General features: G+C 36.6%; 2 protein-coding genes across 3 annotated transcripts; both read left to right on the top strand.

The window, feature by feature from the left end:
• The first annotated feature begins 94 nt into the window (after nucleotides 1–94).
• Nucleotides 95–3,602, top strand: mrpl44 (mitochondrial ribosomal protein L44). The gene is made up of 4 exons (XM_087795940.1): nucleotides 95–280; nucleotides 1,583–2,051; nucleotides 3,039–3,217; nucleotides 3,326–3,602. Exons 1-4 carry the CDS (start codon nucleotides 102–104, stop codon nucleotides 3,498–3,500), a joined length of 1,002 nt encoding a protein of 333 aa, XP_087652066.1. The 5' UTR covers nucleotides 95–101; the 3' UTR covers nucleotides 3,501–3,602.
• A 2,202-nt stretch (nucleotides 3,603–5,804) lies between these two features.
• Nucleotides 5,805–23,590, top strand: agfg1a (ArfGAP with FG repeats 1a). 2 transcript variants are annotated; one of them, XM_087795641.1, is made up of 12 exons: nucleotides 5,805–6,160; nucleotides 13,433–13,526; nucleotides 15,000–15,115; nucleotides 15,831–15,993; nucleotides 16,753–16,912; nucleotides 17,581–17,697; nucleotides 18,589–18,754; nucleotides 19,004–19,086; nucleotides 19,825–19,926; nucleotides 21,290–21,445; nucleotides 21,525–21,619; nucleotides 23,036–23,590. In XM_087795641.1, exons 1-12 carry the CDS (start codon nucleotides 5,994–5,996, stop codon nucleotides 23,093–23,095), a joined length of 1,479 nt encoding a protein of 492 aa, XP_087651767.1. In that variant the 5' UTR covers nucleotides 5,805–5,993; the 3' UTR covers nucleotides 23,096–23,590. The 2 variants fall into 2 exon arrangements, with proteins under 2 accessions (XP_087651767.1, XP_087651768.1); XM_087795642.1 differs by lacking the exon at nucleotides 17,581–17,697.
• Nucleotides 23,591–23,659: the final 69 nt, after the last annotated feature.

The following is a 23,659-nucleotide window of genomic DNA, read 5'->3' on the forward strand; positions in this document are numbered from 1 at the left end:
GTCATAGTAACCGGGTGGAACGATTTTCAAGCGCCTCGTTGTTTCAGGTCGGACCTTTTTAAGAAGTGCACACGCTGGTCCAGCAGCGACGGATAGAAAACATGGCGTCCGGGTATGTCGTGACTCGCCGAGCGATCGCGCTGGGGTTTCGGTGTCAACGCGTGTGCAGGAGTGTGGTCCTCACGCAGGTCCGGGAGAAGCAGCAGAGAGCCATGGGACACTACAAGCTTCGGATCGCCAATCTGCTGAAACGTTACGGTCCTCCGCCGGCGGTGCCACGGTAATGCTAGCGGCTAACAAGTGCTAACAAGTGCACGTCAAGGCCGTTGACGATTGTGTGTCATTTGTGTCAAATGGAAACACGTTTAAGTGTTTAAAGCGGTCAGTGACGACACACAGGTGTGTGCCGAGCTGTCTTGAAGTCTAACTTTTTACTTTAAAGCGTCGTGTTGCTATCGTTTACGTTATAAAGCCGTTGTTATTGTGTATTGTCTGTTCATATGCATCAAGGGCAATGTGATAAATATTACATTTAAAAGCCTCAATTCCATACCTCAGGGGCCACACACTCCAACCTTCACGAACTTAAAATAATACTATAGAATTAAATATTTAGAAATGTTTCAGGTGGATGTTCAACAACTTCATCACTAGTTTAACTCTAAATATAACTTTTAAAACATTTTTTTAAATGTTAATACATGATAGCAATTTTGCCTTTGGTATATTATATTTTTTATTCTGTTTTCTACTCCTCCTTATGTTAGCTATGGGTTGGAATTAGGAGTGTATATTGGCAAGTGTTGGTGATGCATATCAGGATACAGGGGCAACAATACGATATATTACGATGCTGTAGTAACAGGAATATAGTTGTAGTATTGTCGAGTACTCGACTCTGGTGTTGCAGAATTTACAGACCACATGACTCTTGACGAAGTCGTTCGAACTGCTTGTTTTGAAACCAAAATATGTCGAAACGTCAGCTTTAAAATTAGCTTGAGTCGACTGTATCCTCTCGTACTCGGTCTTTGCAGAGATTTCATTGTTCCTTCACCTGCGAAAGTCGTAGTGACTGCCACCATCTAGCGGCTGGAAGTTAAATTGCAACACAGAAATGATCAAACACTAAATATTTGCATCTTCATTCAAAAGCTGCTGGAGTGAACTGTATCCTCTTATCCTTAGTCATCGACCGTATCTTGTGGGATTACATTGTTACAACAGGATACTCTTCCAAACTTTAGTCAACATTTTGGTGAGTAAAAAGTATACAATTAAATCAATCTGATCCTTTACTCTTTTTGCTTGACCGCCCAGTATTCCAGTCATAGTAAATATTGTGGCCTGCAAGGAAATTTAAACAAGATTTCATCTCCAGAACAAGTGTTGTCAGTGGGCATGGGTTAAGTTCATTTTCAAATGTAAATATTTAAATTAAAAGAGAGTTTTGTACAAACAGACACATACTGATGAGTAGAATAGAGTCCAAGATCTACTTAAGACACGCTTAAATCAACACTTTAATTCAATTAGCTGAACTTTAACGTCTATGATTGACTTTTTTATTTATTTGTTTCAGCTCACAGAAGCCAAACTGGGACTACCATGTGGAAGTTCAGGCCTTCTCCAGCCGCCTTCATGAGAACTTCTCCATGGAGCTCCTGAAAACCGCGTTCATAAATCCCTGCTACCTGCAGGCCGAGCAGAAACGAAGAGAAGACCTGACCTCGGGCTCGGGAGTGGCTCCTCTCGCTCTGAAGGATAATCTCAAACTCGGCCAACAGGGGGCTGATTTCACGACGAGCTTCACGACGGACTGGTGCAGGGCCAACTTCCCTAAACTGCCTGACGAGGCTGTGGAAAGCATCGTCCGGCATATGACGAGCGTGGAAGTCGTGAGCTACGTAGCGAAGAATCTGGGAATGGATGAACTGACGATGTGTGCGGCATTTCCTGTCACGGATGACCTTCTTCACGCGACCTTCATGGCGGTGATCGGCGCTCTTTGTGAGAGCAGTGGAGCTGAGCGAGCAGGACTGTTCCTCAGAGTAAGAGACTTCACTGTCTGTTTAAAATGTATATTAGGGGTGTTTATTTTAAAGAATCTGCTAATATTGTTACGATACAGGGGCAACGATATATTGCAATACTGTAGGAAACTCAAGGATATAACTGCTTTCATTTGTTTTGAAACCAAAATATGTCCAAATATCGGCTTTAAAATCAGCTTGAGTCGACTGCATCCTCTGGTACTCGGTCTTTGCCGGGAATTAATTGTTCCTTTAGCGGCGGAGGACGTAGTGACTGCTGCCATCTAGCGGCTTGAAGTTAAATTGCAACACAGAAATGATCAAACGCTGCAAATATTTGCGTCTTAATTGTGATTTTAAAAAAAAACACAGAATGACCAAGCATTAACTGCATTCATTTTTTTTTCAAACCATAATATGTCCAAACATCAGCTTTAAAATCAACTCGAGTCGACTGTATCCTCTCGTACTCTGTCTTTTCAGGGATTTGATTGTTCCTTTAGCGGCGTAGGACGTAGTGACTGCTGCCATCTAGCGGCTTCAAGTTAAATCACAACACAGAAATGATCAAACGCTGTAAATATTTGCATCTTAATTGTAATTAAAAAAGAATAATGACCAAGCATTAACTGCTTTAATTTGTTTTCAAACCATAATCTGTCCAAACATCAGCTTTAAAATCAGCTGGAGTGAACTGTATCCTCTTGTCCTTAGTCATCGACCGTGTCTTTTTACTGTATCGTTTAACTGGAACACAAAAATAAAAAAATACGCTGTGAATATAAGCTATGTTTTTTATAAATAAAAAAAATCATACTTGAATCAAATAGAAAGCATAAGAAAGTATAATAAGATAAAATGTGATTTGAAGGACACTTGTTGAATAATTGCTGGGTCAAATATCAATAGTGTAAAAATCAAATTGCCATAATTCACTGTATCGATCTTTTTTAACCTTCCTTCTATACTGTATATAAAACACATCTGACCTGCTCTTGTTTCTAGGATTTCCTCCTCACTCAGTTCATAGGAAAGGAACTGTTTGACATGTGGACGGTGACGAATCCAATGGGTCTCCTCGTGGAGGAGCTCCAACAGAGAAACCTTCCTCCTCCAGAACCCAGGCTCATCAGGTCCGTCGGGGCCAGCACCGTCCTGCCCCTCCACTTCGTCGGCTTGTACAGGTGTGTTGAGCGGGATTTCATAATTGTGTATTTCTATGATGATTCTCCATCGCATTGGGATGATGATGATGATGATGATGATGGTTCTGGTTCTGGTTCTGTTTGCAGCGATAAGAAGATGCTGGCCCAGGGTCCCGGGGAAACGATCCTCGCAGCAGAAGAAGAAGCGGCGCGGGTCGCCCTGAGGAAGTTGTACGGCTACACCGAAAACCGCAAACCATTTGATTTTTCTCCTCCGCAAAATCATCAGAAGGTTTTGAATTCAGCTGTCGGCCATTGTTGATTTGAGTCTCGTGTACAGATGAAGGTTATCACGGAAAGAAAAAGTATTTGAAAAGCTGGTGTAATATTTCCCTGTTTCATTTTAATAAAACGCATATGTATATATAAAGTCTGTTCATTGATTTAAATGCTGCTTTATTTCAAGACTAAACTGTCATTTTGGACTAAATGTTATGAAATCAAACTTTCATTTATTCATCTTTAGTGAACAAAGGCAAAATGATCTTCATTCTTTTACACTCAAAATAAAATATTTTCGTAGAAAGTTGGTCATATATGTGCGTTGAATAAAGTTTCATATCTTATATTAAAGGTTTATTTGTATTAAAATACTTAATTTAGCTGTAAGTTCAAGAATGGAAGGTCAATATTATAACCATGATCAGTAAAGAATACTCTCATAAGTACTACACTCTAAGAAAGATTGTATATGGTATTCATCTTTGGTTAAAATCCATTGTATGCTGGATTATTTATGAAGTATTTACTGCATATCTTTGGGCGTAGGTGTCATTCTTTGTCCAAAAACCCAGGTTAACTTAAGATAAAATTAATTTGGATTCATTACAACACTGGTATCACTTATTAAAACTGACTACCTTTCCCAATTGCTTAATGTATATGAAGTTACAAATTATAGAGACTTGTATGTCTTTGAATGACAAAGTCAAGGGCAGCACATTATCAGCAAAAAGCAGGGATGAGATGCTGACGTCAGCAAATCAAAGACACTCTGTCCAAACTGATAAATTCCGTCTGTTAAAGCTATGAACACAACCTTAGTGGCATCCTTTACTGAGGCTCTATTACTACTGGCAATGCGGATTGTAAAGCAGATCAAAGAAAGGTGGATACTATGGACTCCATAGTATCCACTATTATCCATAGTATGGAGGTAGATTTATTTCTTTATTATTCAATTATTGATAATTGTTTTAATTTAATCGTTTTTGAAGCAACCTTTTGGGGATTGAATAATTAAGACACAACTACCCTTCCTATAATATGGTCCAAACACAAAACAAATTAATTCAAACTATACAGTTTCAATTAAACAAAACAGAAAAGTGATGAAAGGCGTTTTTTACAAAACAAAACAACAAAAAAATCATGTCATTCAATGAAGCAATTTTTTCAATCTAGAGATATTTTTTTTGTTTTTTCATTGAAGCAATTATTTTTTAGTAAAAATATTTTTTTGATTGAAGCAAAAGGAATATTCCTTAATAGAATAAATTGTTTTTTAAATGTCAGAGTCAGAGCTGCAGTTCTACACTTCCACTGTGAAGTCCATCATCACCTGCTCCATCAGTGCGTGGTTCTCTGCTGCAACAGCTCCGGATCAACTACAGTTCCACCTACAGTATGTTCCAACTCCTCCAGATCGATACGGACCAGATCAAGAACTTTTTCCACTCGTCTGCTTAGCAGATCATAAATATTATGTAATGAAATGTAAGTAAGTAAGTAAGTAAGTAAATTATATTTATAGAGCGCTTTTCCAGACCAGGGTAACAAAACGTTTAAACAATCAAAACAATATTCAATAAAATATATACTTTAAAGGTCAAGATAATACTGAGAACAACACGGGAGTTCCAGAAAATCAAGGAAAATGTATTTAATTGTTGTTCATTATTCATTATTTATATATATTTATATTTATACAGTATATTAAGTAAGTAATTTTTATTTGTATAGCGCTTTTCCAGACCAGGGTCACAAAGCGCTTAAACAATCAAAACAATATTCAATAAAGTATATATTTTAAAGATCAAGATAAAACTGATAACACAACAGGAGTTCCAGAAAATCAAGGAAAAGCCTGAACAAATAAAAACGTCTTAAGATGTTTCTTAAAGGAGTCAGCAATGGTAACATATCTCATTTTATTTCAATTTATCGTATTGTCATAACCTATTTTTATTTTTATTTCATTCATAATATTCTGTAATGCCGCTACAAAAAAAACTTTCCGTTTTTATTCCTTGCGTTTTGTTGCAGTTATTCGCTTTACCGCACGGTGGCGGTGTTGTATTTAGTGTGATCATCCTGAGTACGTTCAAAGAAGATCTAGTTCAAGTAAGATGTTAATCATACATTTTAACCATTCGATAAAGCGTGGCTGTCGTTCTATTTTCGTCACGCATTTAATTCTTTAAATATCTTTTAAATCATCATTTCAGATCGTGTTTTATTTTTAACACACACACCAGGAATTAATAGATGACTTGTTCAGCGGCTAAAAAAACGAAACCAGAAGTACATGAAGTAGCATCTTGGTCGCATCACAAGCTCTCCGCTACGCCTCCACGGAGTCTCCAGGCCACTCTGACAGAAGAACCTTCCCTTTTTTTTTTCCTCCAGCCCGGCGGACTACCGGCGACAACTAACGACGCCCCAGTTCCCTGGTTCTATTATTCCATCTCCCTTCAAAAAAACCCCCCCAAACCGTCGCTCGTCTGCGTGTCTTCTCCTCCGCGGATCCTCCACCATGGCGGCGAGTGCGAAGCGCAAGCAGGAGGAGAAACACCTGAAGATGCTGCGAGAAATGACGAGTTTGCCTCACAACAGAAAGTGCTTCGACTGCGACCAGCGCGGCCCGACCTACGCCAACATGACGGTGGGATCCTTCGTGTGCACCTCCTGCTCCGGGATCCTGTGAGTCGAGAAGCCGCTTGACCTTAGCATGTTGGGTGCTTTAGCGTGTAGCATTAGCAAAGGTGCTAGCTAAAAGAAGAGTTGCGAGTTAAAAAAAATGTGTCTGTCATTGTCTTTTTTTTTGTTGTGCACAAGTTGTCTTTCCTTTCCCTTTTAGGTCTAAAGTTTTTTTTGAAAAGGTTTTTATTTTAATCCACAGACGTGTTGTTGTCGTGATGTGTTTCACGTCAGCTGTTAATGTTCGTATGTAGGTTTGTGTGTCAAATGTTAAACGTGAATTAATTACTATTAAAGTACAATTAAACAAGTCTTGAAAAGACGATCCAGGTGATATAAAGATCATTTTCCTTTTGGTAAATATTAAGAAAGTTATGGACTGTTAAAAATGCATTCTAACCCTTCATACTCATAAGTCAATAGAGTTCAATGTTGAAGGTGTGACCTTTTGTCAATTCGGACTTTGGAAAATGTCATAACCTGCTTCATATCTATCCTTTTTTTTAAATAAAGATTGGTGGAAAGCTTGACTTTTTAAAAATAAAGGAAAAAAAAAGTTGAATATTGTTGCAGTATCATGAAGATAAATATCACAATATATTGGTGTATATTCCCCAATTGTTAAATCCTTATAAAGAAAAGAACAACAGACTTTTCTTGCTAAATTCAATTATTTAAAGCATGAGCGTGCGTTAAATTAGAAACAAGAGCCAGACCAAAGTCTCAAAAGGATGATGTTTGGCAAAACGTTTTTATTTGGTTGGACCCTCAATGTCCTCCAGATGTTTCCTCACTTTTCCAGGCCAAAGCCAAGGTTTTTTGTTATTACATTCTTTTCGAATTGTATCCCAGTTACTTTTGTGAGCCAGCATTTAACGCTTCGATACCTCTATCTAAGTCCACTGAACTCCGGGTCATGACTTTCAAACCTTGGTTTTTATGTGACTGACACTGTGAAGCTCTCCCTTGAGAGAGAGTCCGGACTTGTATCAAAGAACCTTGTTAGTAGTTGCACTACTTGGTAAAGAGTAGCGGTGCAAGAAACTGGGCATACGATACAAACCATGGTGAAGGGGAAAATATGCAATATATTGCAATACTGTAGGAATAAGAATGTATTTTTTGTATTCTCCGAGTACTTGACTCTGGTGTCTGGAATTTACAGATCACATAACTCTTGGTCACGTCGTAACCGCTTTCATTTGTTTTGAAACCAAAAAATGTCCAAACATCGGCTTCAAAAGCTGCTGAAGTCGACTGTATCCTCTCGCCCTCAGTCATTTATGGTTTCCTAAGCTGCAAAGGACGTAATGACTGCTGCCATCTAGCGGCTGAAAGTTTAACTACCAAACAAAAGTTAATAAATGCTTTGATTATTTTCATATTAACTGATATGGATATAATTAAATAAATAAAATAAAATAAGATAACTTTTTGTATTGAAATATAAACCATAAAATGATCAAAATAAAATAAGATTTGAAAGCCAAAAAACAATCGTTACTGTGCTGTCAAATATCCATACTATATCATGAATAAAATATTCCTAATATATTGGTTTTTTTTCGTTATTGTCTTGCACTAGTAAGTGGGGGAAGAATCGGTGATAGCTAGCATTTAGACTTGATAAGGTTTTCTGAAAAAACACATTTTTAACACGTCAACATGTGATTTAAAATAACTGATAGACGGCCTTCGTAGACACAAGCATGCCTTTTGTTTAGTTTAGTTGGTGTGTAGCAGGACGTCAATACCCATTGATCCACATCGTCGTCATAGCATGTCAGTCTCGCCATCGCCGCACATGCACTCTGCAAGATCAGTGACAGCACAGCTGCATGGACGTCATCCCCCCACAAAATAGACAACCACGTCACTACTCTGGATTACTTAGCAAATACTGTCATTAAGTGTACACACTGTGGTATTAGTTGAATCCATTGATGACTTGATTCATTGATGCTTCTCTGTTTAGGTACTTTGTATGGGTTTAGTAAGGACCTGCAACAGACAAAACACTAAAGATAGTCAAAACAAGTCAAATAACTCTACTTTATTTAATCATTTTATTCCAAACATATTGGCATCTTATTCATTGACATAGAAGCTGGTTAACGCCTCTACAGTCCAGCGTCAGAACACACAGGTTATTATATTCTCATGTAATCTGCAGAAGTATGTGTATTATAACATTCCTCAATATTATTAGTTTAAGGCCTAAATATTTTCCACTCAGTACGGGGGTCATTTGACTGTAGCCTTTGACTAAAAGCTCTATGGTGCAGTTGTGTAACCTTGCATCTGCAGATTAGTGAAAGCATTGCAGTTCTTCCTCTTTCGCTAAAGATATCCTACCTCAGTTTAACTTTCACACTAGGAAATGGCTTATTTTGTCTTCATGGTAGCTTAAAAATGGAAAATACTCTTGTCAATACTTTGCAGTAACTTCTCGTCACCGTCAATATTTATTCAGTTTAACGCTTGTGGTCTTCTGCAAACAAAGAGTCCGTTTAAGTTACTCAGCTCCTCCGGTCTTTTTATAATTGGGAAGTTTATTTCCGATGACCACGAAGTTGTTTCTGTGTCAACCCCTCTTTAAAATAGGTACTTAAATGTAGGATGGTCTCTACAGTATCATACGGTTGATCTCTGTGCCACACACATGGAAGTCAATAAGGTTATTAGCAGGTAATTTGATCAGATTCTCATCACTTCTTCCTCTTCAACCCAATAACACTAACTGAGTTTACATCGAGGCAGATGTCCTTTTCGCAATATCCACACAAAAGTACAAATTCAAGATTAACTGTTGTCAGTTTCAAAATTAAAATAGTCAAATTAAAAGTATGTACATAAAGGCTTTACTGAAAATAAATTATACTTATGAATACAAATCAGCCTTTATCTCAAAACACATGGTACATGGCTTTTGTTTCCAGGTTATTTACTCTACTTGTTGCTAAATTAAATTGTCGTGTAGTTGCTGATGGGGAGTTTGCCCTTCATTTCCCTTCACAAGTGGATCTGCAGGGACTGAAATGTTTTTCCCATCTGCTCAGTCTATGGTATTAGTCTCTAATGTACCTTAATTGCATTTTTTTTATAGCTTTAGCTCACAGCCCACACTCACTTGTCCACCCACTTTCTCTCCTGTTGGAGATGTTTTCATCCATCTTTTTAAAGGAACCGACAGAATAATATGATGTTATTTCTGTCAATAGTGAAGGCCTGGCTAATGTCTTCATGGACAATTGAAAATACGTTACACATTGCAAGACGTATTGAAGCATTCATTAAAATCTAAAATGTATCGCTGCAATGATAATAATACCTTGTTTACTTTTATTACAGTCACTCATAAGTTCACACTGTAATTTTCGATGAAGCTTCTTGCAGCATCATTGTAATTGTATTGTCTCACATAATCTAGTTAGTTTCCATCTGTTTCTTTATCAATTAAAACAGGATTATAAGTACAACTTGATTCTTTTTTTTCAAATCCACAGCTTAGCAAGTGATTTTTTTTTGACGCAATAGTTGTATTGGATAAATGAATATTTATCTATTATTAAGCAAATGTATATTTTATATAATTTGATTTTCTCTAGACCATGAATATACAACAAACTATAGGTGTATATTGAAAAGAATCTTGCAATACCATACATATCAAGATACAGGGGAAAACATACTGTAGGAACAAGGGTATATTTGTAGTATTGTCCGAGTACAGCCTTCTGTGAACTCTGGTGTCGCAGAATTAACAGTCAGCATGACTCTCGATGAAGTGCTGTCTTTTGTTTGGAAACAAATGTTTGCCTAAGCATAAGCTTTAAAAGCTGCTGTAATCCACTGTATCCTCTCGTCCTCAGTCATCACTAGGATTTTGCAGGATTTTTAAGTGCAAATATGGGATATATTGCAACATATATTGAGGTACTGTAGGAACAATCATATATTTGTTTTTAAAACCAAAATATGATCAAACATCAAATTAAAAACTTCTGTAATCCACTGTATCCTCTCGTCCTCAGTCATCACTAGGATCTTGCGGGATTTATAAGTGCAAAAATGGGATATATTGCAATATATATTCAGATACTGTAGAAGCAATCGTATGTTTGTTTTGGAACACAAAATATGAGCAAACATCAACTTCAACTGTGCAATGTATCCTCTCGTCCTTAGTCATCGCCTGACTATTGCTTGTTATTGTAAATTCATTTATTTTTGTTTAATTGTATACAAAAAAAACGTTATAAAAATAAAGTTGAATATTTGTATCGTAGCGTGAAATTAATTAAATAAATATGATTTTGAGCATTTTCTAAGATCCTAATACCAACTGTGCCTTATAAAAATATATTAGTAGGTTCGTTTTTTTTATGATAGATTCCTGTGAGAGACATTTTTATTTAAAAGATATTTGGGAGGCACGTTGGCAAAACCATAACACCCAAAGGAAATGCGTCACAGTCGTACCCATTGTTGTGGTTGTTCATCGGCAAAGTTGTAATCCGCTATGTAAACACATTCCTCAACAAGGAGGAGACCTTCCCAGGAGGAACTATTTTCACTGTATCTCTTTTTAGGAGAAATGCCCATGACAGGAAGTCACTCAGTTTGGCCTCGACGCCCTGAACTCAGCCACAATACTGTCTAGCCATCATAACCAGGGCGAGGTATATAAAACTGAAGCATGATACAGTGGAATCTTTCACTTCTTCACCCTCTTTTATTCATACTGACCTCATGTTTTCTAAATTGGGAAACTGTTGCTCTAATTCTTCTCGCACCAACAGCCTCTTTTAGATGTTTCAGTGTTTGATTTGAGCGAATGTTTAGATGCACCAAACCCGAGCACTGCTGATGATGTTTGTGCCTTCAGGGGCTTTCTCTTTGAGTCCGACCTAGTTTCTGTTTACATGAAAATGATCCGATCACTCTCGCACCTAAAGGCACCCACAGCTAATGAACACACCCATGAACATGCACATGTCACTGGAACTCTTTTGAGAACATGATATTTTATATATACAGTATATATATCGCAATTTAGGGTTAGATAATGGTTCAGTATACTAATGCATTTTCATGAAAAGGTTAAACTGTTCATCAATTCCCCAGAAAACATTTGACTTAAGAGTGTGACGGTACTTTGAATTTTGAAATGCGTTTCGAAAGTATTTATTCTTTTAATAGATGCTCTGAAACAAAAGTGTGTTTTTATCCAACGTTTCTTGTGAGGGCATATCTATGAGTCAGTTGTGGTACGTTGCTATGGTTTCAAATGAATGGCTTCTGAAAGCATGTGAAAGTTGAAAGAAAAATATAAACCATACACGTATTATCCAAGAGCTTTAAAGTCATACCATTATTTATTCAATTCTTTAGTTCAGTAAAAACACGACTAAATACGTTTTCCTATGAGTGAGGCTGTACAAATGTAAAGCAATAACCTTTTTTCTTACTTTATGAATGAAGGTCAGGATAAATGGATACAGAGACAAAACCGTATCCCTTCTTATAGAATTATTTCAAATTGTTGAGACTGTTGTTTCATCTGCTTCGGCGTTGTACGACTTTTATAGATGACAATTCATTATTCATGAGAAAACAATTAGGTGTTCTCTTGTATCGTCGCTCTTTTCGGTGTCAAATTGCAGCTTTGCAAATTAGCTGAAAAAGCCTGGTCATGGATGAGTTGAAAGACGATCACGTGTAGTTGTCGGATTAATTAATGTAAAATGTAGATTTTGATCTTCTTAAACCAGTGGTTCCCTTCCCCTGGTCCGGGTAGGAGGGGTCTGTGAGGCGTTTGTAATCGGACCGCACAGAAAGAGAAAAATAGTTTTTATATAATTTCTGATGGATTATTAACGCCTGAACAGTTTTATTTTTTAAAAGAGATGGTATTTTCTCTGAAGTTACATTATTTAGTGACTCTTGACACGTCACAGCGTTCGTTTCTTACAAACTCCATAGTCCACACTATTTTATTTTGTACCGTTTTTATCCGTCTCTCTGAATATAATGCTAATATTAAACCAGCCCGCTGAACAAAAAATGTTGGGGTCCACTGATCCAAACATTGAACATAATAATTCAGCAGTTCATTAAATAAGCTATTTATTATTTAAAAGTATCATCTAGTGTGCCAACATTGATCACACTGAGTATAAATGTTTAATTGTTACATGTTGAACATATGAAGTAACAATTATGTTTAACACCAAACAAGAGCTTTAACATGATGGTAATAAACGTAATGATTAAATAAAGACAAACAAAATGGGAACAAATAATACTTGTGTCCAAATTCTCAAAATCTGTTGGCTTTCTGAATATTTTGGTTTTAACTCGTAAAGGGCGGAACATTCCCAGGAATCTACCCCAAATATGTTTTCTAACAGTGGTTGTTCTCATGTATCTGTATCTGATAAGCTGTCTGCCTGAAGCAGAGACCACAGATGCCATTTAAAAATTGGAAGTTTTTATTATTTAAAATATTACGCATTAAATCAGGCAATATATTTGTTGAAAACGATTTTTTTTTCATAAATTTACTGCCTTAGAAATATTTTATAAGTCATTAATATCTAGAATAAGAGCAGCTATCATTCACTACATTATATATGATGTATGACTGTTATATTATTAACCTGCAGATATAAGATTAAACTCATACTTTTGACATGACTGTTAACCCAGTTAACTTCTGGGACTTGAGTTTAGTTGACCGATGTCTAACGGTCTATGGTAAGATGTAGTGCACGAGAAGCGTGAACGATCGCTCCAGTTATCCAACCATCACAGGATCAGTCTTAAAGGGATGGCAACGAAGGGCAAAAATCAAATCCATGTGATGTCAGAACAAATTCTTTATCTCTGCCTGCTTCTGTGCATGAATCAATTCGTCCTTGGGAACTAAAACCACATTCAGAGATGATATGTTTTTTAGAGTGTAATAAATCTAATGTAAGAGCAAGTATTGATAATCAAGAGTAATCATATCTAATCCCGTTAATGCTACACAACCTTTTCTGAGATTATATTCTGTGTATCTTGATTTATTTATATACGTATCTAACTTTATTTGTGTTTCTCTTGAAAAGGAAATGGGTCTTTCTGCAGTTTTATGTACACCACAAATCGGGGGCGTTCTTTCTAACCACTTCCTGTTTTGTCTTTAATGTCCAGGATGATGTTTATGTGGTATACGATTTATACTTTTTTAAAGAAACACTGACACCTTTTTTTATTCTTTTCCAACAGACGTGGATTAAATCCACCCAACAGAGTCAAATCCATTTCCATGACGACGTTCACGCTACAGGAAATCGAGTTTCTACAGAAACATGGCAATGAGGTAAGAATTTGTTTGTATTATACCGTAATTACTTGAATACTTCTCTTCACTATCTCTATGTTAAGTGAAGGCTTTAAACTTGATATGAAGCTAAATTTCTTCATATGACCAATATAATAAAACTTGAAAAACGACGTCTCTTTGAGGATGATCTGGTGATCAATGTTTGACATGAAATGAAGCATTCTGGGAATCCAGAGTCTATTAAAAGCTGTTAAAGGACGGACAGGCCCAGTAGTCAAGGTTGAGGCATGGATCTTTCAAAGAGGTTATATTAAGACAACCTTTCTATACATTTATGAGATACATTTATACTTCTCAGGGACTTTCTTGCATTATTTGTATCCAAGTGGTCATGTTGATATGGTGACCAATAAAGATGGCGATGTTTAAGGTGAGATGAGGAGCAGATATAATGGATGTCAACATTCAAATGGAGACTCCTAATAAAGGTTAATCTGATATTGACATACATGGATTTAAGTGTTTGTTAAAGGAGAATACACCGAGATGATGAAGACTATCACATTCGTCACAAAATTGGGCCTAAAAATGTTTCATTTATTTTTTGTTTCCATCAATAGTCTTTCCCAAATCCCCCAAATCCACCTCTATCCAATTAAATCCATCATTTTTGTGAATGGAGCAGAGCTAGACTGCATGATCTCAGGAGGCAGCAGCAGAGGAGGTTTGAAGGTGGGATGGGATTTGCTTCAAATCTCTCTCCAAGAAGTCTTAAAGGGCTTGAGAAGTGCCAGACGTCTGTTAGGACTGTATTGACACAGTAAACTCACAATATGATTCTATATATTAGGCTTTCAATACGATATAATATATACATTTGCTTAATTTTCATTATGATTTTAGGGGACAAAGAATTGTATTTGTTCCACGCAAATGAATAGAACTGAAAGCCAAATTAAGTTCAAACATCATTTTTTTGGAGTCAACTGTATCCTCTCATCCCCAGTCATCACCTGCATCTCCCGGGATTACATTGTTCCTTTAGCTGCGGAAGACTGCTGCCATCTAGGGGCCGGAAGTTTAATTGCGACATATAAATGAACAAACGCTGTGTTAATGTAAATAAAAAAAAGTATTATTCTACAGTATATATATTTATTATATAAAAGTAAACAATAAAATAACAATGATAAAAATATAATGTCATTGAAGAGTCAAAAAAGCAATTCATTAAAAAAATAAAATCGATGCAATACATCGATACAATAACATAAAAACTATATTGTATTGAAATGTCCAACCAGAACGTCTGAAATCCTCATTGGTTATTCCGATCAAACAGTGCTAGTATTTGTTTTCTAAATATATATAGTGAGCAGACACGTTTCACATGTAATTACTTTTATTGTGTTTGCTTGAGCCTGAGGCATAACGTCTAACAGTTTTGATGGTTTTTAAAAGAACATGTTTTACAGAATTGTTTCTTTCTTTTCTCACTTTGTGTTTTAGGTGTGTAAGCAGATGTGGCTCGGCCTTTATAATGAAAAATCGTCCTCGGTGCCAGACTTCCGAGAACCACAGAAAGTAAAGGAGTTTTTACAGGAAAAATACGAAAAGAAAAGATGGTAAGTGAGTGAAAAGTGAATTGTCTATTGACTGGACAAATAAGTGAAACCTTGTAGTTGTTTGTTTTCTCTCTTCTGTGGAATTTCTCACAGTTGGCTGATTTAAAAAAAAAAAAAAAAACTGCCCCAGGACAACATAGAAAGACTTTTCTTCTGTGAATTATTAGAAGTTAAACCCTGACGTTGTTTCTTTACCCTTGAGGTTGGAGTTAATTGTATCTGTAATGAAATAAATGTGTTGAAGAAGAGATTGTGAGTTAAGAATATTAAATCTATGCTCGTAGTTACACCGTCGCTGTGACTGTCTGATCAAAAAGTGAAGAACCAGTTGCATGTGTCCACATGTTCGCCACATTCTCAGAACATTCTTGCGTCTCGTGGCGTTTCATTCGTCTCGCTTTTGGCTGTGACATTATCCATCTTGTGGTGTAGATTGTGTCGGTTTATGGCCAATAAAGAGCTGTTCTTCTGGTTCTTACAGTTAAATGTTTAAACATAGGCTCTGTACACAATGATTCATGTGTGATGTTTCACACCAGAGGCTACATTCCTGTTCTTCTCTCTTTCTCTATCCTGACAATGATGTTTATCTATAGTAAATACTGGATCCTGCAGATATGTTTCAAGTCGGGAGAAAACTTTTCGATACCTTAAGATAAAAATAAATCTACTAGAATACTGTATATCGATGGCTAAACACTGTCCCGTTTCATAGGTATGTTCCTCCAGACCAGGCCAAGGTCGCGTCAGTCCATGCTTCGATTTCTGGCTCTTCAAATAGCAGCACCAGCAGCACACCCGAGGTTAGACCCCTTAAAACCTTGCTAGGAGATTCTGCCCCGTCTCTACATCTGAACAGGAATACGCCACCTAACCAGGTGAGTCAAGGATCCTAATTGTTGTGTCTTTGCTTGAGCTCTGTGCCGCTAATATCGGAACTTTATTTATTTTATCGGCGTCGCATGGCGGCAGCAATGTTGCAGGGATGAGACGAGTGATAAAAGTAAAGTGCATCTGCTGTATTTGCAGAATAAAACGGTATATGCAGATGTTAAAACCCTTTTTAGTTCATAGTTTGTATTCATAACTCAAACTTATCTCTTTTTATCTTAAACTCGACTTAAACTTTTCATAGCATTTCATTAGTTTGAACCATCGTCCAAACGCAAATCAGCATTTTTAATTGACCCTGAATAAAATCCAGTACAATCTTTAAGAGAACGGACTCAATGGGCGGAGCTTCAGACTATGAAATCAGACCATTAGTTAATTTTCTAAATTGTAAAATCAGCCAGACATTCACAAACATCGTTTCTGTGCGTATGCAGTGTCAATAAAGTTGTAAATGTACTTTTATTATCCTAATTATAACATATAATTTTATTTAAGATTATATTATATATTATATTCAAGTACAATTTACAAATAAAAGTAAAATAAATAATATAATTTAATATCAAAGTCAAAAGGGAAAAAGTGAATGGATGATGTGCGAGTCTGGGTTCAGCTGTTAGAACTAGTATTGTTTAACCATTTTACTGTTTAAAGTTTGCTGATAACTTGTCCAGTATATGAAATAAGAGGAAACTTAATGGTACCCATGAGTTCAGTGACGTTCTGACGATGGCGTCTCTCAGTCTCCAGTCGTGAGTCGTGGACAAAGTCACCCTCAGCAGTTCCACGACAGGAAGTTTGACCTCCTCAGTGACCTCGGAGGAGACATCTTTGCTCCACCTGCGAACCAAGCGGGAACCAACTCCAGCTTTGCCAACTTTGCTCACTTTAACAACCACACAAGTAAGTAACGCATGAAGTATGGAAGAAGAAAAAACCTTTATTTTTTCACATTTATATTGTGATCTTGTGTGTTCCTATTCCTCAATTTTGTGAGTTCAGATATAATTAAAGTGCAACAACTCCTTCACCAAAATATCACACATTGACGTTTGAGGCAATTTAGTTGATTTCTTTTAAATTATTTTGTTTACATTAAATACATCTTACATCTTAAATACATGTTACACTAAAGCACATCTCCTTTGAAGACCAAAGGTTTTTAAAAAGTTCTATTAATTAACAAAACTAAATGAACTCAAAAATAGTATTAAAAAAATATATTTTAATGCCTTTATTCTAAGCTCTCCATGATTGTCCTTTTTAGTCAATAATGTCTGCAGTTTCCTCTCAGAGTTCTCAAGAGTCTCTTCTGTGCAGCTATCAACAGTCATTTCATGTTTACCACAAACTCTTTGATTCTCAGTCAGTTGTCAACCGTCAGCCATCACTCCCTTCATGTCACTAGTGTCCCTTTTGTGTGTCGTTACGAGACACTTTCCAGAAAGTCGTCTGTTGAATCACCATTACTTGTGTGTTTGTCTTTCATCGCTGCTTTGATTGTCATCCATTCTCATCCACCCTTTCCCTCGTCTTTGTCTTTATTTTCTCATCCGTCCGACCATCTCCAGTGGGAACGAATGCGAGTGCAAACGCTGGTTTTGCTAATTTCGATGCATTCGGATCCTCATCTGCATCATCTGGTTTCCAATCTGCACCGCAGGCACCTTTTCCAGCTCCAAGTACAGGTAGAGCAAGATCCCTTCATTGAAACGGAAGCAGAGACGTGTAAACATCATGTCTTTAAAACTAAAAATGGTTTATTTATGAAATGTGCTTGTATCTCGTATAAATTAGCCAAATCACTTCATATTGAGTAGATAAAATAAACACAGTATCAATACATAAACATCTGTTCACTTAGGCAGTGTTCACGAAAATGGGAAGAAATAAACCATTGAAAAAAAGGCTATTTTTCACAGGTTTGGGAAGGAAATTGAATAACATTTACACATAAATATACTCAATTTAATCATTTGATTAAATGTATGATCACCATTTAATTGGAATTCAAGTTTAATCAGACTAGATTTGTCTACAAACGTGTATCCCACTCATTTCATTTCGTTTTTTGTGTTTCGTTTTGCTGTTGAAACGTTTATCAGAAAGTGACTCAGCTTTCACTACAGTGCCCTCTGCTGGATGTTCTTGGTGTACACTGACGCAGCGTCTCCTTATTGCTCTTAAGTCTAGTTTTAATATGAAAACTAAAAAAAGGCACATCGAAGTCGCAAAGAAAAAATGGGAATTAAAATAGTAACGCGCTAAATCAGAATATTAACACATGTTATTATGCAATAAATATTAATAAAATGAGTCCTTTCAATGTATATTTAAACATTTTGTTTAAATATTATTGTTGAAATAAATGTGAGTCTATAAGAACAATGCGGGTAATTAAAGTTTATTTGACATTTTACATAGGACAATAAATCACCATATTGTTTTAATATTGATGCAGAAAAACAGTTTTCGTCCAAGTTATCAAACTCCTATTAATCTTTTCAAAACTGTCTTTGCAATTTGCTAAACTACTTCACTCACTGACTGACTGACTGGTCGTGTTGTGCTTCTTCCAGGAGGGAGTATTCCAGTGGGCCCCGGCTCAGCAGGAGTGGGCACTTTGGCTCAGAGGCAGAAAGCAGCAGGCGACCGTTATGCTGCTTTAGCAGAGCTCGACAACGTGTTTGGCCCGTCTGTACCTGCCACCAGTGTGTACAACCCCCCCACCAACACCTCCCAGAGGTAATCAAACGCCCACTTTAATCTTTTTTTAACCTCTGTCTGATTTAAATGAAGAATAAAATATTATTTTATATTTCTGTATTATCAGGAGCCTGATTCCTTACCTGTTAAGATTATTGTTAACATGATGATATTTTTTCCTTTTTTTTTAAATTAATTTTTCCAGATTTAAGCTCTAATAATGGTTACCATATCTTACTATTTTAACTATATCATCTAGTTTCTTAGAGAGTCTCATTTGTTTGACAGCGTCGGAGCATTTGGCTCAGAAACGGGAACGTCAACGACACAAGCACAACAGGCCATGCCGCACATGGCGCAAGGGTTCGGGGGTGAGTAGGTCATTGCAGTTTATTTTAAGGTGTCTTGACTTTATTTAAAGAGTAGTGGAATATTCTCTGTCAGTGATTGTTGTAAACAAAGCAAAAATGTGTGTTATTTTGAAATGTAGGATCATCTTAATACTGATGTAAACCAACCTTTTTTGCACAATGGAACTGTTAAAAATTGGCATTATATTCACCACTTGTAGACAAAAATCAGATTTTTAGGTTAATTTTTTTTAGAAAACTTGACTAAAATGAGCATCTTTGACGTGACAGGAGTCACAGGCTAATGTTACTTTAGAGAAAGTACCATAAGGTAAGGTAAATTATAGAAATTGCTGCGGAGCTACTGGAGAGGCAGCCGTCCTCGTCGGCGCCTTTATTACTTTCTTATCTTATCTTCAAATAGTTATAATTAATGGAACATAAATTATTGAAATTATATTTGTTATTAATGAATGCCTCACAGACCAGGACCACCGATGGAAAAGGACAAGATGAGATTAAAACATATTAATAAATCTCTAGATCTTTTATATGAGGAAATACATTTTTTTTTTACTCATTGATCTTTTAATAGTTTAAGTTGAGAAAATCTTTAAAGAAAGGTTTTTTTCTTTCAGTTATTTTTTGAAGTTTAGTCACAAATCTCGGAAAAAAGTCCTTCAATTACTGTAGTGGCAGATATTTTAGGCCATTTTATTTGACCGTTATTCTGAAAACGAAATGGCTTTTCTCTTACAGGCCAGTCGACGAATCCATTCGTAGCTCCTGGTGTCGCTCCTGCTGTAGCTACCAATCCATTCCAGAGCAGCGGCAGAGCAGCAAGCATGGCAGCAGCAGCAGGTTGTTTACTCTTTTCTAGAGTCGATGAAAGAAACATGCAGGGAAACTATATACATTACAATTTATCGGTGTTTAAAAGGAAGAGAAACTATTTTGACAAACAACTGAAAGTGTTTAAGTTCCTGGTGTTCGGTTCTCAAAGAGAGTTTTATTCATTTATTGTTTGACTGTTTTTGTTGCGCTCGTGAGGCTGGATGATGGTTCTCCATGAGGAGCTTTCACCTGCCATAGGTAGGTTTTTAGTCAAAGTTTCTCCTCCTGTGGTCTTCCAGTTTCTCTCGCCACTAGAGGTCCCTATACTTGAGTCGTACTAAGAAACCTCGAGAGCAACGAGGAAGCTTGTTGTGTTCTAGTTTTCTTAAGAATTTTCTATTTCGGAGTGAAAAAGTGTCTCTTAAATTTGACTTGTTTACTTGTAAAATATTAAGAATCCTTCGATACACATAACGATGCAGGTGCACCGATACAATATATTGCGATACTTCAGGAACAAGAATATATTTGTAGTATTGTCCGAGTACTTGACTCCGGTCTTGCAGAATTTACAGACCACATGACTCTTAACAAAGTCGTAACTGTTTTCATTTGTTTTGAAACAAAAATATGTCCAAACATCAGTTTTAAAAGCTGCTGGAGTCCACTGTATCCTCTTGTCCTCAGTAATTGCAGGGATGTCATGGGATTTCATTGTTAAAACAAACAAACACTGTGAATGTTTGCATTTATTTTAAATAAAAATATCTAATGATTTTATTGTTATATTAAAATGTAAACCTTAAAAAAAATATTTCTTTAAAAAAAAAAACCAACAACAACGATACAGTCGAATATCAATATCGTACTGTGGAGAAAATAAGGTAATATCTCTGTATCTATATATTTTTTTACAACCCTACGACCCTTCCTTAACCTAAAAAATGTGACTTTGCTTCACTTGTCTTTAAGGCACTAGGTTAGCTACAATAAAAGTAGGTCAATGTTCAAGTGGATATTGTGACCTATGATGTATGCCAGTGTTTAAGATAAGATAAGAAAATGTATGGATGTCAATAATTATACAGAGACTCTCAGTCAGAGTAAAACTGTGTTTTTGACCTAAAAGAAAACGCAGATGATTCAAACGAAGCCTCCAACATTAAAAATCACACTCTCTTGTCAAAGAAAGTTCCGTAAATAAACCAACTGTTTAAATATTTCGTCCCCTCTTGTGATGGAGTTTGACATCCCTGACTTTACTCGTAGTTTTCCAGCCTCGTGTTCTCTCTCTACTCCTTTACTCGTGTGTGTCGAGTATCATTTGATATTTTCCGAGTGTGATCCAAACGTGACATTTATCACCTGCATCTCTGCCTCCGTGTCACAGCGACATTTGGCACCGGGTCAATGAGTATGCCGTCCGGATTTGGAAATTCTTCAGCCTACAACCTCCCTACGAGCTTCAGTGGAACTTTCCAACAGCAGTTTCCTGGCCAGACGCCATTCCCACAACCTCCAGCCTACCCACAGCAGCAGCCCAACGGTGTGTTGCTGACCCATCGTGACGTCGCTGCCGCTCAGCGGAAGATTAATAACATTTTTTTTTTTTGTTTCTCCTCCAGGCGGGAGCTACTCTTCTTATGGTCAGGCCAAACCGGTTGTGACTCCATTCGGGCAGGTGATGGCTGGACCCATGGTTTCTAGCAATCCTTTCCTGGTCAGTGTGAACAAACGCATGAGACTTTGACCTTCAACGTTATCATTTCTGTTTTTGTCGAGCCATTTAATTCTTATCTAGTTATTGAGCTCAACAAGTTAATGAGTTAAAAACTCAGCCGCAGGCCTCACGTTTACAACACGTTTACTGTGTTGTTTAATGATGTTCATTGTGACCTTAATTAACGTTTAGTGGAGCTTCTGATGCTGTTAACTACTGTACATACCAGGGTTATTACTCCGCCACATAATCTCGCGTCTATTTTGTGCTCACTTGACGACAGTAACTACATTTAAAATTCTTTATTTGCTTCTTAAACATCCTCAAACTATTCACAAAATCGCAGTAAAAACAATTTTGGGTTGTTTAATAAGAAGGTGCCTCCACGGATCCAACCCATTGTTCACTTACTGAGCCAACACACTTCTCTGCTTTAATGACTCTGTTTTTAGGTTTCAGAGCTGATGGCATTACATTTTGAGTGTTATTGCATGAACTTCTGAGACTGAATATCAGTTTTTATGATGTTCGGCTCGACAAATAATGTGTTTTCACAGGTTAAATAAGTAATAACCTGCTCTGTAGGAAACTATATTAGATGAAATTAAGCAATACTCGTACATGGATAATGTTCTATTTGTTTTTTAACAACATCAAAGTTAAAAGTTTACCTTTTAACATCTTGAGACCCAAGCTTTTGTCCGGTGTTTATTCTTTAATTTTAATTAATTATTGGGATGCTTTAAGGGTCTTGTTCATAAAACATTATAATGCATTTATAAAGATTCATGGAAGAATATTTAACTTTTTAAAGGGATAATTGGCAACTTATAAAAAGCTTTACCAAGTATTATCTGTGGCTTATCTAAGCTTGTTTATGTTGTCATCCAAGACTATAGACCATCATAACGTCGTCTATAAAGCTTTATAAATACATTTTAATGTCTTGCGAATGTGTTTGTAGAGAATTACAAAAAAAAAAGACCAAATGAGTTTCACAATTAAATGTTATCTCTGCAAATGAAAAGTAGATGTCAGCCAACAGTTGCACCTTTTTAAAATTACAAATATTATTGCATTCACTAACTCAACACCTTTACTGTCTATCAATTTTGATGCCATTATTGTACATAATGGTTTCTTTCTTATAAATTCCCTCATTTTACGACGGCTTTAGAAGTCTTTCGGCGACATTTTTGTATAGTGTTTTCACCGAAAGGGGTCATTTGAAGTTGTTGCAGTACGTGATGATAAATGTGTTCAGTATTTCAAAGTGTTTGAGTAGCCAGGATCTCGAGAGGTTAATTTAAAGTTTTATTCTTGCTGCATATATTGTGATTTATACTGAATTATAATTAAAAATGACCAAAATTTTAATTATAATTCAACTTTTTCTTTTCTTTTTCTTCCATCCAGGGTGCGGGACCTCCTCCCCAGTACCCGGCCGGAGGGTCTTCAACAAACCCATTCTTATAGCAATCCATTCAATCAGCTTCAATACAGGGTCTTCAACTGGCGCGCTTGCACCTCTTGCACTGTTTTGTTTCACCAGTAGCTTTAAAAAAAACAACAACAATGTTTGTAAGGATTTGTATTTTCCTATCACGGTCGGTCACAACATTGAATGCGGGTTGTGACTGTGTGTGTGCAGAGGGAGAGGTCGATCCCCTCTCTATCGAACCTGTGAACCGGCTCGCCTCGAGCCCCAGTGTAGAATGAAACTGGCTGAAAACAAGTAAGTTATTTGCAAACCGTATATTCTATTCAAAAAATGCTGCAATGCTGTATATATTTATCTTTAAGGACATCAGCTCTTTGTGTGCATATCAGTATTTGCATCACGCTCACCAGATTTTTAAGGACAAAATGTGTCATTTGGAGAAAAAAAATACCTGGTACTGCTGGTAACTGTATTTGTTGAAAACTGTTTATTTGTGCAGACACTTTTACATAAAATGCTGTTTCTGTAGACACAGATTCATGTTTTATTTGCTGGAATGTCTTTATTTTTGCAGAAAAAACATCCGAAAGAAGAGTAAA

This window comes from Callionymus lyra, chromosome 7, assembly GCF_982586985.1.
Source record: "Callionymus lyra chromosome 7, fCalLyr1.hap1.1, whole genome shotgun sequence".
Classification (NCBI taxonomy): domain Eukaryota; kingdom Metazoa; phylum Chordata; class Actinopteri; order Syngnathiformes; family Callionymidae; genus Callionymus; species Callionymus lyra.